Below are 15,982 nucleotides of genomic sequence, written 5' to 3'. Positions count from 1 at the left end.
GACTGAATGCTGACTCCGGCTGTTCTTTCCAAAAATTTATGGTGAGAGCCTACCTCAGCTGGTGGTAAGCTATGTCTGGTATGGCAGGAATGACAGAGTAGCAGAGAGAGAGTGGAAGGAAGAAGTGAGGGGTGCTGTGCTTCACTCCGTCACAGACTTCCTCTGACTGCACAGTGGAGCTGCAAAAGGCTGGGCTCTTATCACAACACACCAGCTCAGCCACAGCCAATCAGCTGCTGCTTCTGGCAAAGCTCAGCCAGCTTTTAACCCACATTTTACAGGCTTTCACCTTGAATAAAATACCAAGGCCCAGATTCTAAGGACCAGAGGTAACAGCAGAGAATGAAAACGAACAGAACACTTTGAGAATTTGGTGTAGAAGATTAATGAAAATCTATTAATTCATTATTAAACTGTATTTGCTGATATCACAACTGCGAGACACACTGCACTTTTGTGCTGTTTTGATTTATCACACATCTCTCAGTAACCTGGTGTGTTTGGAGCAATCAGTGAGGCCAGACTGAAGACATGAGTCGCTAGGTCTATTCATTTCAGGCAGCTGCTGCAGGTAGTGTGGGGTGGTTGTGGTTGTGGTTGTGTTGTGGTGTGGTTGTGTTGTGTTGTGGTGGTGGCAGACTTTGGCCCTTTAGTACCAACTGAGATGTGTTTCAATCCCACAGCCTACCTGAGTATTGCTGCTGATCACGTGCATCCCAATGTATAGTTCCAGCAGAATAATGTGCTACATCTCAAAGCTCAGATCACCTCAAAGAGATATTTGCTGCGCTCAAACAGCCTCCACATTTACCAGATCTCAATCCAACAGAGCACCTTTGGGATGTGGTGAAACTGTTACAAATCTGGAGCAACTGTGTGATGGAATCATTTCAACATTGACCAAAACTCCATCGGAATGTTTCCAGTACACTGTTAGATGAGCCGGTCTAGCTACTGAGCTGCAATGGTGGTGAATCCTCTTACTCACACGCCCCAGTGACTCACTGGTGCACATTTTAGTAAACAGTTTAGTAAACTAAGCCTTGGCCCACATGAAGAGGTGGGCCTAGCATATTTCAGTTGTACACTTGTAGTGTGACCGCTGTCACAACCCAGCACAGATGTCACTTCCTCAGTTACAGCTAACTCTGGAAAAGTAATTTTGTTTAAGTAATGAAATATCTGAGAGAAGAGTGTCACCACTTTTCTAACCACAAAAATGCATAAAGTTATTAAAAATGAATCATTCAATGACAAATTAAGCAGCTAATAGATCTGTTCACTGGAACTCACAACACGAGGTCCATAAAGGGTTGATGTCAGTGCAGAAAGACCAAAAACAACTTACGAGTGACCAACAATCTGTTACATTCTTAAAAAGAAGCAACGCTCCGGGTGGCTCAGGAAAACCAACAGGCCTGGAAGTCAACAAAAACAACTAAAGTTCACGACTGCAGAATTATTTCCTGGGGAAGAAAAGCCCTTACAACATCTAACAAGAGAACTCCTGAGTGAATAAGTGTACAAGAGACGGTTTACAACAAGGTACAAGCCACTGGTTAGACTCACGAACAGGAAGGCCAGAGTAGACTTTTCCACCTCAGTGCTAGGAAAAAAAAATCAGTGGACAGATGACAGCCAGATTAACTTGTACCAGAATGATGTAAGAGAAAAGCATTGACCAGCTCATTATCTGTCATCATCTGTCAAACGTGGTGCAGGAAACCTTATGTTTCCCTGTTGTCATCATGTATGCCTGCCAGTGGAAGCGGGTCACTGGAGTTTACTGATGATGTGACTGCTGACAGAAGGATTAATTATGAAGTGAACTGTCACCAGAACAACTTACAAAGCTTTTGGTACCAAAACTTTGAAAATGCAACAGTACTTGTTTATTACAGGTTAAAGTTGATGTCAGCAACACAAGTGTTCCAGTCCATCGTTACACTCATTTAGTGGCCAGCCTGCCAGGACACGTCAAGATATTGTTTCTGAGTGTGATGTTACAACAAGGAGAAATATCAGTTTCATCACTTGTCAAAGTGTCTGTCTGTGGATCTCTCAACGACCAACCTTATTTAATCATTTTACCACGTACGGCAACAATATAGGAAATGTCAAGGCTATACTCACTGCAATTGTGCATGTCCTACGAGTCACTGTGCTTTCAACAGCATACTATATATGAAGCTTACCATGCCTGCTTCAAAGCAGCCGCGTGGACGTGTTCTGTGCCTGCTGGGGTTTCCTCCGGGTGCCTCGTCACACATTCCAAAGACAAACTGGTGATTCTTTACTGGCCACAGGCCAATATGTGAGTATGTCCACAGCTCATCTCAGGGCTGTTGACCTGTCTAAGGTATAGTCCACCCCGTCTCTCAACCTCAGGGTGGGTTGCTGCATAGGAAATTTGATAGATGGTGAAGAGGGGAATATTATGCAATCTTTATATTTTGTTCATCATTCATTCATACTTGTGAACACAAGTCCAGACAGACACAGGAGAACTGGTTAATATATGAACTGACATAGTGCTTTTCTACTCTGAGCACTTTACTAGAAGCCTCATCCCCTCAGTCACACACATCCATACAAGAACTTTTGTTTAACATTCACACACGCACTCACACTGTAGTGGATGCATTAGGGGCAAATCAGGGTTCAGTATCTTGGCATGGATGGATGCTCCTTTTAAATACTAATAATATATACTCAGTTAAAAGACACTGGAGAGGTCTAAGCTTAACTACTCTTGTTCTTTGCTAATTATAAATTGGAACTACTCAGCAGCTATTTTTAACCGTGTGTATATGCCAGAATATTTTAGAATGACGTACAACATCACATTAGGCAGAGAACTGGACAAATAATTCAGTTTAAAGAGAAGGACGTTACAGCGTGTTTAGCAGATGAGGACATAAAATAAAAAGCACAGACTTTATGACTGTCTGTCAGCAAAGAGCACAAACATGGATGAGAGGTCCGGCTCTGGGACTCCAACTCTTTGACACCATCCACCTGTCAAAGAGGCCACGCCCACTTAATCATGCAGATTTTAAGCCCCTATAACTCCAGGAATTACTAATGTCAGTGTCACAGGTGCCGAGAATATATAGAAAGAATCGCACACAGACCGTGCTGTGAACATGTGTGCAGACTGTGGTTTTGGGCTCTAACTGACTGTTTCAGTGTCTGGAGCTTTAAATCAACCTGGGACTGCTGCTGCTTCCGCCCTCAGGAACAATGACAGAACGACAGAGAGACGCAGCCAATGGCAGCAGAGTTTTACTACTGCAGACAGCGCTGTGAAAAACTATCGGCCCCTTCCCGATTTCTTAGTTATTTGCATATTTGTCACACTTCCATGTTTCAAATCATCAAACCAATTTCCATATTAGTCAACTATAACCTGAGTAAACACCAAATGCATTTATTAAATGATTATTCATCAATTTAAAAGCTATCCTGGCCATGTGTGAAAAAGTAATTCCCTAACCCTGATCACTGACAGAGGACTGTGCTCGAGTGTTTGTGGTAACTGGCAGTGACTAACAAAGTGACTGCTGGGTGCATCTCTGGGACTATTGTGACCTACTTTTGTGGAAGTGGACTTCTGGGAGGCGCTCTTGCTGCTGGGGAAGAATGGCAGCAGTAAAATGTTCACAGCTCAAACTTTACACGCTGAGGTTTATGCAAATCTCACAATATGTGAAAATACAAGTGATTTAAAAAATCATCCTTGTACAGTTGTTATGAATCTTTATAAGTCATGGGTTTGGATTTTGTGAAGGCTTACACACCATCCATTACGTCTCTGCTTCACTTTTTATTTTCATGTTAGCACAAACTGGCAAGTATACGTGTCTGGGCAATTCAAGTCAAACTATCCTGACCTCAGATGCAATCACACAGCTGAGCTCTGGCTGCTGTCACTTGCAGGCAATTACTGTTGCAAAGATATTTATACATGTGCCAAATTCCACAGGGGTGACACAGTGGCTTCATTAGGAGCACAGATCAGCCCGCAGAATCATCACTGAAACAACAAGGCTGCACATGGACCGACTTTTCTCCTGAAACTTTGTTAGCTTTGGTAGTGTTGCTTTGGCAGTGTTGTGAACAGCACTAGTATGGTGACATGGCGGGCAGGAGAGCGTGCTTTCAGTGACATCGGCACTCTGATAAGACCACAGAGCAGACGCTTCTGATACCTTTGCCTTTTTCAGCAAAATGAAGCATGAGACAAAAAAGCCAAAAAGAGGATTTTAATGAGAGCTGGTCATGTATGTGCCTACAGCTCAAAGCACCAACCTCTGTCTGTCCTGCTTCGCTATGGGAACAGTTACGATGTAGAGTGAGGGAGCTTCTTTTCAGACTGTTTGTCTCTATTACTGCTGCAGTCACAGCACAACATACAAGCGCTACGCAGGACCTCCTGAAAAACATCAGCCGTGCTCCGACAGTGTCGAGTTCACTTTAAAGACGCCTGAGAGGAAACTGTCTGCTCGCTGTGACGTCACAGCATTTTAATAACTTTTGTGTCTGTGCATTTCCTGTGGTCACTGGCACGAATTCATTCCCAATCCTGAACTTGTTTTCTGTCACCACCAGCCTGTGCTGCATTCAGGGGGCATCTGTAGACTGTGTACAGAGAAATGAAACCTGGGTTACACTCTCTTTGGAAACAAACTGAATCAGTCAGTGGGATCAGAAAAGCACAGAAATGGGCGACGCTGTGTTAGACTGCAGTAACAGCTGGGCCTGTGTGGACTGTCTGCACACAGTCATGTACGCCGGCACCTTCTGACATCTCATACAAGCATTTTAATTTCTACTTTTTAATCCATCTGAGAGAACACCGTCACTGGCCATCAACTTGGCTTTTAAGAAATTTTAGCTGCTGCTAACCAGCTAAGGAGCCCGAGAGAAACAAGATAAAAAGTTAGAAATGAAGAACAGCCAACATATCAGGGAGTCAGCTGTTTCCATCTCATGTTTTCTTACCGGCTGACCTCAGTATCACCTAGCTGCCTCTCCGCATGGTCTGTCCTCCTGTGGTTGGATGGACTCAAACTCCACTGTCTTGGACTGCAGCTGGAACATTAGTCTGTACTCTGTTCTCTAGTTCCTGTCAGCTTCAAGGTCACACTAACGAGAAAGTAAAGCAAGCAGCGTTCATCTGCATTATGTCTCACACAATCATTTATTTAAGAAAGCACACACTGCACTGCTGTGCATCACAACACCCAGAACAAGTACGACTCAGAACAACAAACACAGCGTTCAGAAGACATGCTAGCAGAGTGAGAGAGCATGACTCAACAGTAAAGCATGCAGCACTGGTTAACCCCACATAGCACGGCTGACTGCTGTGTGACAGAGCCACAGACAGACCGGAGAAACGCAACAGTGTGTGCTTCTGCCTTTTAAAGAGCCTGTAAGATAAAGCTCGAAATAGGAGTGCTTGACAGCCACATGTTCTCAAAGATTTCTGAAACATCCACACAGCACTCCGCCTGTCTGTCAGCATGAAGGAGGCCTGCTCATTTTGCAGATTCCCCGGTTTCCACACTTGATCTGAAACAGACAGACGATCCAGCTGCTCACTAACTGTGTGTGGAAGAGCAGCTAAGACCATGATCAATACGGTCCCTCCGTTAGGCTCTAAAGCAAGAACAGAGAATGTCCAACAGGAGATGTCACTGCTTGGTTCTTCTTCTGTGGTAAACCTCTTAACCCTTATTGGCTCATCAACAGATTCCCTCATCTGCCTTTTCCTAATCATGTTTAATTTGTCTTGATGGAAAAGGTGATGAGTTGAAGGAAAAGTCAAAAGGCAGCGTGAGCCGAATGTGAATTACATAAACACAAGCTCAAACGGTATAAAAGATGGACAGCTTCTTGATCTGAGAAGTGAAGCCAACATGAAAGTGCCTTAAAGCTGGTCAGCAGGGAACAACCTGTAACTAAAGCATGACTTTTGAGCCTACACAACTCTATGTGAAAGCAGCTCTCTAATGAAATCACAGGCTCAATCACACATTTTGGGTCCAAACAAATAACATATTAAATTCACTTTGTAAACTTTTGGTCATCTCAGAAGTCAGAAGTGACACATAAGGTGACAGACGAGCTCACGCAGGAGGCTCTGTGGATCTGTGATGTTTGCAGACGACATAGCTATTTGTAGTGAGAACAGAGAGCAGGTGGAGGAGAGCCCGGAGAGGTGGAGGTATGCTTTATATTGTAAGACAGACCCTACAATCATTGAGATCCACCTTCTAAAGCAAAGTGTACAAGAGAGGTGAAGAAGAGAGTCAAGGCAGGGTGGAGTGAGTGGTAATGAGTGTCATGATTTGTGAGAGACACACTGCAACAAGAAAAGCGACGCTGAGCTGGTTTGAACAAAGGATGCTCAATCTAGAGCTGCCAGGCAGGAGGAAACGAGCAAGAGCTCAGAGTGGATTGATGGATGCAGTGAAGGAGAACTTGCAGAGGTTGCGCTAACAAATGGAGGATGTTACATGGAGCAGGGTGAGATGCAGGCAGATGATGCGCTGTGGCGACCCTCTACCTGGAGCACTGACGCAGTGCCCCACCTTCAGTACATCAGCATGCTTCTCGGGTTAGTCCTCAAAGGAAGAGGGTGTTTTCTACCACTGTTAGAAGTGGTAATTAAATTTTTTTAATTTTCTGCCAAATGAATACACAGAAATGCACTGTCTGCAGTGCAGGAACAACTGCTTAATAAAGTGAGTATGAGCGATGGTGGTGATGATCTTTCAACCTCCGGGGTTGGAGCAGGAAAGGCTGGCATGAATGGAAGCATGCCTGTGCTGAGCAAGCAGCTCAACTGTACTGAGAGAGAAAAGCTAACAGCTGGAAAGAGAATGGCCAGATTGCAAAGCTCCCTCCCATCAGGCCTCATACACCCAGAGCATAGCTGTGTGTGTCAGTAATCAGCTCTTCAAAACCTGCATGAACTCTTTCATACCCCGTGTGACATCTGCCCAGCAGACTCCTGTTCCCTCCTCACTCCTCATATATTTTTACTGCACCTTATTTTTAAGCCTTTTACATTTTCCTAATTATTCTCTAATGGGTTTACTGAGCTCTACCGTACTGTTTTACTTTGTCGTATTATTTGTGTTTTTATAGTAAGTATTCTGTATTTTCAGAGGGCTTTTTCATACCTTACTAAGACGCTTTATGATATTTGCTTTCAGCTTCTCCAGTTTTGGAGAAGCTGAAAGCTGAACTGAAGGCTGACCGAGAGCTGAAAGCTGAACTGAAGGCTGACCGAGAACCAAACAGCGCGCACACACACACACACACACACACACACACACACCAGGACAAGCGCTTTGTTTGCGGACAGCTGCTCGGCTGTGCGGCTCTGCTTACCTCACTGCGGTGGTTTGAGGCAGAAATCAGCCTGTTGCTCCCTCACAGAGGCAGACACGGCTCACTGTGCTGAGCGGTTTCCAGGTCCATGAGGACGGAGTCTGTGCTGTAGCGTTTTCCTGAACTTCAGCTTCGAGTGAAATCACCGCGGAGACAAACAGCGCTGTGACGCACGGAACTGCTTTACTTTGAAGGGGAGCCTCTTCCTGCTGTACTCCGGGACCCTGCGCAGATTCGTGGATCAGCAATGAGCTGTGACAAGTTGTTCCAGCTCAGTTCAGTGGGCTTGTACACTGAGAATAAGCAGACTGCCCACAGGGGCACACATGCAGGGACTTGTGGCGATGAGCTCCTCAGACTGACCCCTCGTGGTACACGAACAAGAGTACACCAGAGCACACTGACCGCACAGTGTGCCTTTACCCAGCACAGTAACGTGAACACACACACAACACACGCTGTACTTAAGGATGGAAAATAAGCAGCAGAGCAAATAATATCGCATTGACTATGGCCGTCAATGTGATATTATTTGCTCTATGGCCGTCAATGTGATATTATTTGCTCTATGGCCGTCAATGTGATATTATTTGCTCTATGGCCGTCAGCTCTTTCTGGGACAGTGGCGCGGCTGCCCCTCTGTTGGTCTTCCTTGGTCTCTTGTGTTCTGGGGGCCTCTGGATGTCTGGAGCCTTGATCTCCTCCATACCTGCTTCATGCCCTGGAGGACGGGGCTGTGGCCCCCCCACACCCTCTAGCAGATCATTACATGAAGGAACCTTTTAAATACAAGCGCGCTCACGCTCACAGGTGTACACACGAGTGCTCACACACACAAAGTACACCCTTTTTGGCTCCTACCTCAAAGCACACTGTGCGCTGTCGATCTTACGTGCTGCTCAATAATGTTTAATATTTAGTATTTACTGTTATATTCCCATAGATCATCGTGATGTTGTTTATTATACTGCTCTCTTTTTCTTCTGCTTGTTTTCTCTTTTTTCTCTCTCAACAGGTGATTCAGGTGATTGATATATGTATTTTTTGTCTGCTTATTTTGTTGGTTTTTGTTTTTTGCCCTTCTCCCCCGTCCCTCTTTTCCGCTGTTATTCTTTCCCTCTTTCTTTCTCCCCTTTCTTTTCCCCAGTCAAGTCTGTCCCGTGTGTAGCAAGTGAAAATAAAATAAAATAAACAATAAAAGCAAAGGTGAATCAAATAGACCATTACGGCAAGGCTGGGATGGTCCATTTGGTAAAGTAAATCCGTTGGGCATCTTTCTTTGCCTTTAGACAACAATTCTGATGGCAAAAAAGCCAAACGGGACAGGCAAAAAACCCCAAAAAAACAAAAAAACATTGACTATGGCCGGGACTTCCAGGCCATACTCACACAAATGTTTCTGTACACTATGCCGGCCACTTGGTTACGGCATTCCATGTATGACCTGCCTGCTAGTATCTTGTACCCTGCTGTTTTGTGTGGATTATCTCAAGGCCAGCTTTGCACAGCCTGCACTTGGGGTATTGTCTGGTGTGGTAGAACCCACCCTCTATGGATCTTGTACTGTATCTTGCGTTTGTACATACTGTGCAGGGGCCTGTCCTTCTATGATGGCTCCCCCTCTTGCTCCTCTTCTTTCTCGGGGTTCTACCACCTGTGGTATTCACTAAGCACACAGTCAGTTGTGGCCATTTTCCTGATGTATTTGTGGATGTTCATTGCCTCATCCTGGACTCACCAGTCCCAGGCCCCCTTCCTTCCGCTTAGCATACAGTCTCAGGATGTTGAACTTGGGGTGAAATCCTTCATGCATGGTGATGAGCTTCCTCGTCTTGATGTCAGTGGCTTCTGTCTTCTCCTTTGGCCAGCTTATTATCCAGGCAGGGCACCTGATCACGGGCAGGGCGTAGGTGTTGATAGCCCTGATCTTGTTTTTCCCATTCAGCTGATTCCACAGCACTTGCCTCACTCTCTGCAGCTATTTGCAGCTTTTCTAGCGGCCTCTTTAAGGTTCCCATTTGCCTAGGATTTCCAGGTACTTGCAGCTGTCCGGTATTACAATCCCCTCAGTTCTGACTACCTTCCCTCTCTTTGTTACCGTCCAACTACACTTCTCCAGTCCGAATGACATTCAGATGTCGTTCCTGTAGATCCTCGTGGTGTGGATTGGACTGAGGGGGGTTCAGGCTTATGCAGAAAAGCAGTGGGGACAGCGCATCTCCTTTGTAGACCCCACACTCGATAGTGACTTGTGCTACAGGCTTGAAATTGGCCTCTAGTGTTGTTTGCCACATCCCCATTGAGTTCCTGATGAAGGCTCTCAGCATCCTGCTGATCTTGTATAGTTCTAGGTATTCCAGGATTCATGTGTGGGGCATTGAGTCATATACATATATAAAATTACTTATTACTTTCAGCCTGTGTGTTAGCGTCCCATTGATGACGTGAATGCCTGAGAAGCTGTTGCACAAACTGAGCCTGACCATAACTTCTGTTCTGAGTATCAAGAGATTGATCACCTTTACTTTAATCAACCCGGAGTGTGTTCTTCCAGAGTTAAGCATGCGAGTTATTCTACCAGTCACGCATTAAAGTAAGATAATGAATGACCATTGGAGCTCTGATACCAGGATTCACCATGGCACCAACAAAGAGAGCCTCCATTTTAATCCAGCGGCCTCTGGAATATAAAGTTTTCAGTGTGGAACAGAATTTTTATTTCATAAACCACTACCAGGTAACCCTGGGGTAGTCCCAGAGCAGACAGTATTACCCTTTGTCTAACCTTGTGGCAGGTTTGTGGTCTTTGGCTCGGATAGTGTCTTGAGAGCGACTATTGCTACAACATCTTCCATTCTTGTGATGTTTGTGTTGCTTACAAATGATATTGCAGGAGTTTCAGGAATGTTGCTGTAATGACCTCACGCACAATAGGTGGTACTTAATTGTAATGGAAAACGACTGAAACGGAGCTGAGCAGAGGTGCTAGTGTAAAAGGGCTATAAATCTCTGAATGAAGTCTCAAAAAAACCACAAAAAGCAATTTAATCATAACCAAGCTTTCAGACATGTAAAGATATTATTACATTATTACAACATAATGATACAGAAGAGAAAATGTGCCATTTATTATTACTAGTATCTATTATTACACTATATGACAATACAACATACATATAGAAGTTTAAGTACGCAAACATATATATATACCAGAAGCGTGTTAAATGTTTGGTTTGTCTACCTATCACAACAAATGACATTTACCTATGTAAGCCATTTACAAATATGGCAGTGTACTAGAGAAAAGGAAAAACTAACTGAAAGAGTCTTTTTCATAGCAGCATGTAGCGGGTGAGCCCTCCCCCTCGGAGCTCCCGCAGGCGCTGGCAGTGTCGCAGCATGTTCAGAATCCCCTGAAAGCGTTTGTCCACCTTCATCTGGGTAAATTCACGAATGTCATCCTCCACCACAAAATACTGACCTGCAAAACATTTAAGCACAACTGTGAAACTTTGTGTTTTACAAACAATCCTTTCTCAGAAACTGACCAATATGGATGTGATAATGTACTTATAAAGAGCCAGTTGAAAAAAGTGATCTCAAATATCTGAGATGTGGGTTTGCATTTAATGATTCGCCCACAAAGCTGAAAGCAAAAGAAAAACAAGCAAGTATAACACCGGTATCCTTCGTTTTTTAATTTTCAGGACAGTTTTGTTTGCTCTGTTTAGTCCAAAATGATTTTTATATCGCTTTATATGACTCATGAATACTTAAAAACAAACAAACAAATAAAATAAATGGCAGAAGAAAGGTCTGTGGATCATTAAAAGCCTATGCTTAGCTGAAAACACTAAAAAGACAACATATCAAATATTGAAGTCTAACATTTTCACTGTCTTGAGGGGAAAAACCCAGAGATGCTTTCAAAGTGATCAGAAAAACCTTCACAATGATTCTAAAATGTGATCTTAAAGCAAGAAAGACTTCTGTTGCAAACTAAGGAGCTTGGTAAGAAAGAAAGCTCTTTGGACTAACATGACCTCTATGACTGAAAACCTACACGCCCATTCTGTCTTCCTGAGACGTACACAAGTAGCACACAATTTTGGCTTGCAGGATACCTTTTGTATCTTTGGTCTCTTGGTCCTTAAAGCGCTGGTGCAGCTTTCGTGAGTGATTGTTGAGTGTTTTCAAGGACTGATGGACAATCTTGTACTTGGCTGCTACAGCAGTATTGATGCTCTCCACTGCTGCATTGAGCTGCTCATATGTCACACGTCCTTTCATGTACCTGTATGAACACACATCAGAAAAACACCGTTTCATGTTATGTCTTCAGCTATTATGGGAGCAATAGTGAGCGGTATGGGCATAATGAGCCAACCATGGTAGAATAGAGCAGTGTAACTGAACTAGATGAGGCCCAGCCACCAATGACATCTGCTGAGCTGACTGTAGCCAGACTGCCCTATGATGACGGCTGGAAGTCATAAAATCAGAGAACTCAGGAAGGATGTCAGTCACTAACAGAAATGCAGAAGGGTGTCATGACACACAGGTCCTGCATGAATAAGAGGTACAAGAAGTCTCTAAATGAGCTCTGGCGGGTAGCACAAGCACAAAAGCACAAGGGCAGATCCAGCCAGAGCTTAGACGCTTAGTCCTGCAGGCCAGGAATAAGCGAGATATCGACTCACTGCTCCACCACACGAAGATCTAAGGCAAGGATATCGGGATGTCCTTTGGACTGGATAAGTATACCTGAATGACTGCAACGAAACGGAAGGTGATCCAAAGCAAAGGGGCGGAGCTACAGAAAGCAAAATAGTCAAATACTTCCAGAAAGTAAAACAGGTGCTGAGAAGCCAGCTGAACAGTAGGAAAAGATCCAAGCCATCAAATATTCTTTAGCAGATATCAGACACCCAGCTGTAATAAAGAGGAAATGGATGCCACTGATATGAAGACATGAAAACTCCTCATAATGAACAGACAGGTGTCCAGCATATTATATGATATTAACAAGCTAGCACGCACACACACACGTTGCCAGATCCTAGCAGGCAAGGCATACATGGTACCCCATAATCAAGTAGCTGGCATTGTATACAGAAACATCTGTGCCAAGAATGGCCTGGAAGGCTCAAGGTCAAAATGAGATAGCCTCCCTAGATTGTTTAAGTGGGTTTCACAAAGGTTTCATACATAAGGTCATTTTGAATTACAGTGATTGATTATACTTACTGAGGGATGCTCTCAAACTCTGGCATAGTGACAAACTCCATCTCTCTGACAAAACTCTTGCTGCTCTTTTTTTCTGCTGGCTGAACCTCTACAGCTTCTTTCTGATTTATTGCAGGTTCGCTTCCTCTGGAAAATAACAGATCATAAGCATTTACTGCATATTTTGTAAGGTGGTGGGCTCTACAAGCAAGGTACAGCAACAGTTGAAAGCAAACATAATGCGTTTGTTTTTATGCTGAGAAGAGCGGGGGGAAAACAAAAAAAACAACCAAGCACTTTTTGATTAACAGCAGAGTAATGAAGTCAGCTGTCTTAATCCATCTGCAGTTCTGGTAAGCTCCACTTAGCAGCACATGAACTCTCCACCTGCTCACTGACTCTCCACCTCACGATGGATCTCCAGAGAGCAACAAGAACAACTGCTTCTTGCTGCCCCCCATGAGCTGGATGGTAACACCGGGAGTTGTGGTTCAGCATCTGAGTGTTATCAAAGACTGCTACAACAGCAGTCTGAGCAGAGAAGCAGGCAGTATGGAAATCCACGACAGGAAGGACCGGGCTGGATAGTTAGCGCCAATTTTTCAAACAAAGAGAAGTAAAAAATTGAGCACAAACAACATTCTGTTGAAAGGGTAACATAACAAAAAAGGTAAAAATGCTGAAGCGGGTTGCCAAATATATTTGATTCATAGATCATTAGAGAAATACTGCTTTATTCAAAATAAAATCCCCCATTTTCCATTAAAAAAAAAGCATAAGTAAGCAATCCCGGTATTCTCACTTGAGCAGGCCCTTCTTCCGGGGCATGTGTGGAGGGATGTTGTTCTTAATGTGCTGAACATCCTGTAGATGCTTCTGGAAAACCTCATCAAGTTCCTGAGTGAGAAAAAGAGACTGTCAAACCCTAAAACCCTCCGCTCACTTAATGTTTTACTCTGGATGATTTCATTATTTGTTTTCATCTCTGCCATTTTTCCTGCATTCACAAAATTCTGGCATCCTCAAAGGGTGCTTTTTAAGGAAACTAAATGTTGTTTATCTAGGTTTTCATTTAGAAAGCATTAAAAAGCCATTTTGCTGATCAAACTGTCAGGAGAAAATGAATTTCTATTTTGTGCATGTAGTCACCCCTGAAGGTCCACTCTGAGCAAAGGAAAAGCAAGACATTCATGCTAAAAATTAATATCACTTCAGGGGCTTGACTGGATGGCATGTATCAGTGACTAACTGGTTTATGCAGTAGTTAAAATTAGTTATGGCGGTCACAGCTTATTCTTCTTTATTGGTGTGAATGTTAGACTTGTTTGTTCCAACAGATAAACAAACGCCTCTACTTTACCTTGAGATGCTTCAGGTGCTCCTTCTGCTGGTCAACGCCTTTTTCAAACTCCTCCAGAAGTCTCTCCAGGGCAAACAGTTCTTGTCCAAGTTTCTTCGTCTTGTTTTGAGGCAATTCTGTATGCAGAGGAACATTTTATGTCACAAAACTTAGCAGTGGTTCCCATGGATGCAAACACTATCATCAGTCTCATACAAGTGGACATGTCATACCAATAACTGACAGATCCAGCATGTGTTTTATAGAAGTTATTCTGTCATGAATGTGGTGGCTGATATCCTCAAGGTCGCCCATTTTTCTGAAACAGGGTCAAATTAAAACCATTAACATTGGAATTTAAAATTCTAACCTGTCAAGCATGCAGGTGAAGGTCATGCACAAAACTAAAGTAGAACTTTGATGATATCAAACTGCTTAAGGAGAAGAAAAAGCAACAGGCACGACAATGAAAATTGGATCGAAAAACATTGCCTCTCTAAAACCTTAAACATTTAAGTTGTAGACATGGGACATGTGAGACTGCTGCTCCAGCCATCTCCTAAAGCGAGCGCATTATGTCAGACACACATCACTTTTACACTGATGACCCTCACGGCTCCATTCAAACACTTCGACAATTTTGATGGACCAAGGTAGCATGAATATGACAATGCACTATGAGAGATCTGAAGAGTAAACCAGTGGAATAATACACAAATGGTCAGAGTTTTCTTAACGTACGTTATATTTTGACAGTTTCATAATTATGAACTCCATGTGCTGTTCGTAGTTACCGGAATACGTCCACACACGGATTAACAAACAGGTCAGACACTTATTAAAAGATCAGCTTATAAACTTTAATAGGCGTCAATGAAAGGACAGCTAAAACCAAAGGTCTGGCTCCTGCTTATATGCTGTCAAAACCCATATTACAGTCTTGTTTGTTTATACAAACTCGGCACTTCCGGTAGCTGTTTCAAATTAAAGGGGGGGTTACCGTGTCAATGCACAGTCATTTCTTAACCAGGCTCTTATTCTGAAACATTTACAGGAAGTCTGTGGAACATACATAAAATTACGTGTTAAGACAAAGCGCTACACAAGGACAACTTATTAATTCATCATTACTCTGAGTGAACGAGAGCGAGAGCAACGACAGGGAAGAAGAAGACCACTGAAATGTAAGGGTCAAGAGCTATAAAAGCCAGCCACAAGCAGTGCAGTTACAGCTAACTGATGTACGGAAACCTGTTTGCTTCTACTGCCAGCAACCTAACCGTGCGCGCGATCGGTACGCTCGGGTTGTCAAACAAGTCTTTCTATATGAGAGCATATACAGCATGTACACTGTTTAAGGTACGAGCGTTTGACAGGGATCTTATGAACCCATGACGTTAGTAACAAGTAGGAACAGACTGAAGGTGGAAGCGTAACCTTTGCCATAAGCGCCATCCGTCCCCACACCTGTACACACAGTGTATTATTAAGCTCACTCACACATTTAGCTGCTCTCACTTCATCGTAGTCTTCCTCAGTTGCTACTTTCCCGGCTCATTTCAAATGTCACGTCACGAGACGTCACGGCCAGCGCATGCGCTGTTCTAAAACAGCGGAGTCTGGAAGATGGCAGCAGAGTGGTACAATTCTGTTTTGTCACTGTGACAACTGGTCCTGACCAATCTTTTGGCCCTTTTCTACAGTATAAGAAGGATGGACTATGTCATAATGTTATTTTATGTATAGCAAATTTTTTCATACACAAATGTAGATTTACCAAAACATCCCCAGGTTTGTTACTTTCTTATACAAATTGAAACTATATATAAAATCCTTAAGTTACTTAAAGGAAATAAACCACAAAAACTATATGATATTCTTAAGCATCTTCCCACTGACTCCAATAACTGAATATATGCTTCCCCTTTGTTTTTGTTTGTCTGTTTTGTTTTGTTTTCTCTAATAGGCAGCATTTCACTCAATTTTGCATCTTGGTCATTTGTACACATCTAT

General features: G+C 43.3%; 2 protein-coding genes across 8 annotated transcripts in view; both read right to left on the bottom strand.

Annotated features, from left to right (window-relative positions):
* LOC101476157 (uncharacterized) overlaps positions 1 to 7,685 on the bottom strand; it is a 61,381-nt gene extending 53,696 nt beyond the window's left edge. For 3 of the 6 annotated variants that reach the window (XM_012920479.3, XM_012920484.3, XM_012920481.3), the window contains exon 1: positions 7,405 to 7,684. The gene's annotated coding sequence lies outside the window, so the exon portion shown is untranslated. Of the gene's footprint in view, positions 1 to 2,195; positions 2,398 to 7,404 lie in introns of all 6 variants that reach the window. The other 3 variants (XM_012920482.3, XM_012920483.3, XM_023155698.2) reach the window with 2 other exon arrangements.
* A 2,744-nt stretch (positions 7,686 to 10,429) lies between these two features.
* On the bottom strand, positions 10,430 to 15,611 carry ska1 (spindle and kinetochore associated complex subunit 1). Of its 2 annotated transcripts, none has more exons than XM_004556260.2 (7): positions 15,470 to 15,611; positions 14,203 to 14,288; positions 13,991 to 14,106; positions 13,433 to 13,527; positions 12,652 to 12,777; positions 11,529 to 11,698; positions 10,430 to 10,885 (listed from the first exon to the last, which is right to left on the bottom strand). In XM_004556260.2, the coding sequence occupies exons 2-7, from the start codon at positions 14,282 to 14,284 to the stop codon at positions 10,737 to 10,739; spliced, it is 738 nt and encodes a 245-aa protein (XP_004556317.1). In that variant the 5' UTR covers positions 14,285 to 14,288; positions 15,470 to 15,611; the 3' UTR covers positions 10,430 to 10,736. The 2 variants fall into 2 exon arrangements, with proteins under 2 accessions (XP_004556317.1, XP_004556318.1); XM_004556261.3 differs by lacking the exon at positions 15,470 to 15,611 and adding an exon at positions 14,711 to 14,729.
* Positions 15,612 to 15,982: the final 371 nt, after the last annotated feature.

Source organism: Maylandia zebra, linkage group LG7, assembly GCF_041146795.1.
Source record: "Maylandia zebra isolate NMK-2024a linkage group LG7, Mzebra_GT3a, whole genome shotgun sequence".
In the NCBI taxonomy this organism is placed as follows: Eukaryota; Metazoa; Chordata; class Actinopteri; order Cichliformes; family Cichlidae; genus Maylandia; species Maylandia zebra.
The sequence above is the reverse complement of the archived record's forward strand: the minus strand, read 5'-3'. Positions and strand labels throughout refer to the sequence as shown.

Bases quoted from the DNA above. Each gene is read 5' to 3' on its own strand.
- ska1 (XM_004556260.2), bottom strand. From the start codon at position 14,284: ATGGGCGACCTTGAGGATATCAGCCACCACATTCATGACAGAATAACT. The intron at 13,528-13,990 runs GTAAAGTAGAGG...TTTCTCACTCAG, and splicing joins AGCACCTGAAGCATCTCAAG to GAACTTGATGAGGTTTTCCA. The intron at 12,778-13,432 runs GTGAGAATACCG...GTTATTTTCCAG, and splicing joins CGGAAGAAGGGCCTGCTCAA to AGGAAGCGAACCTGCAATAA.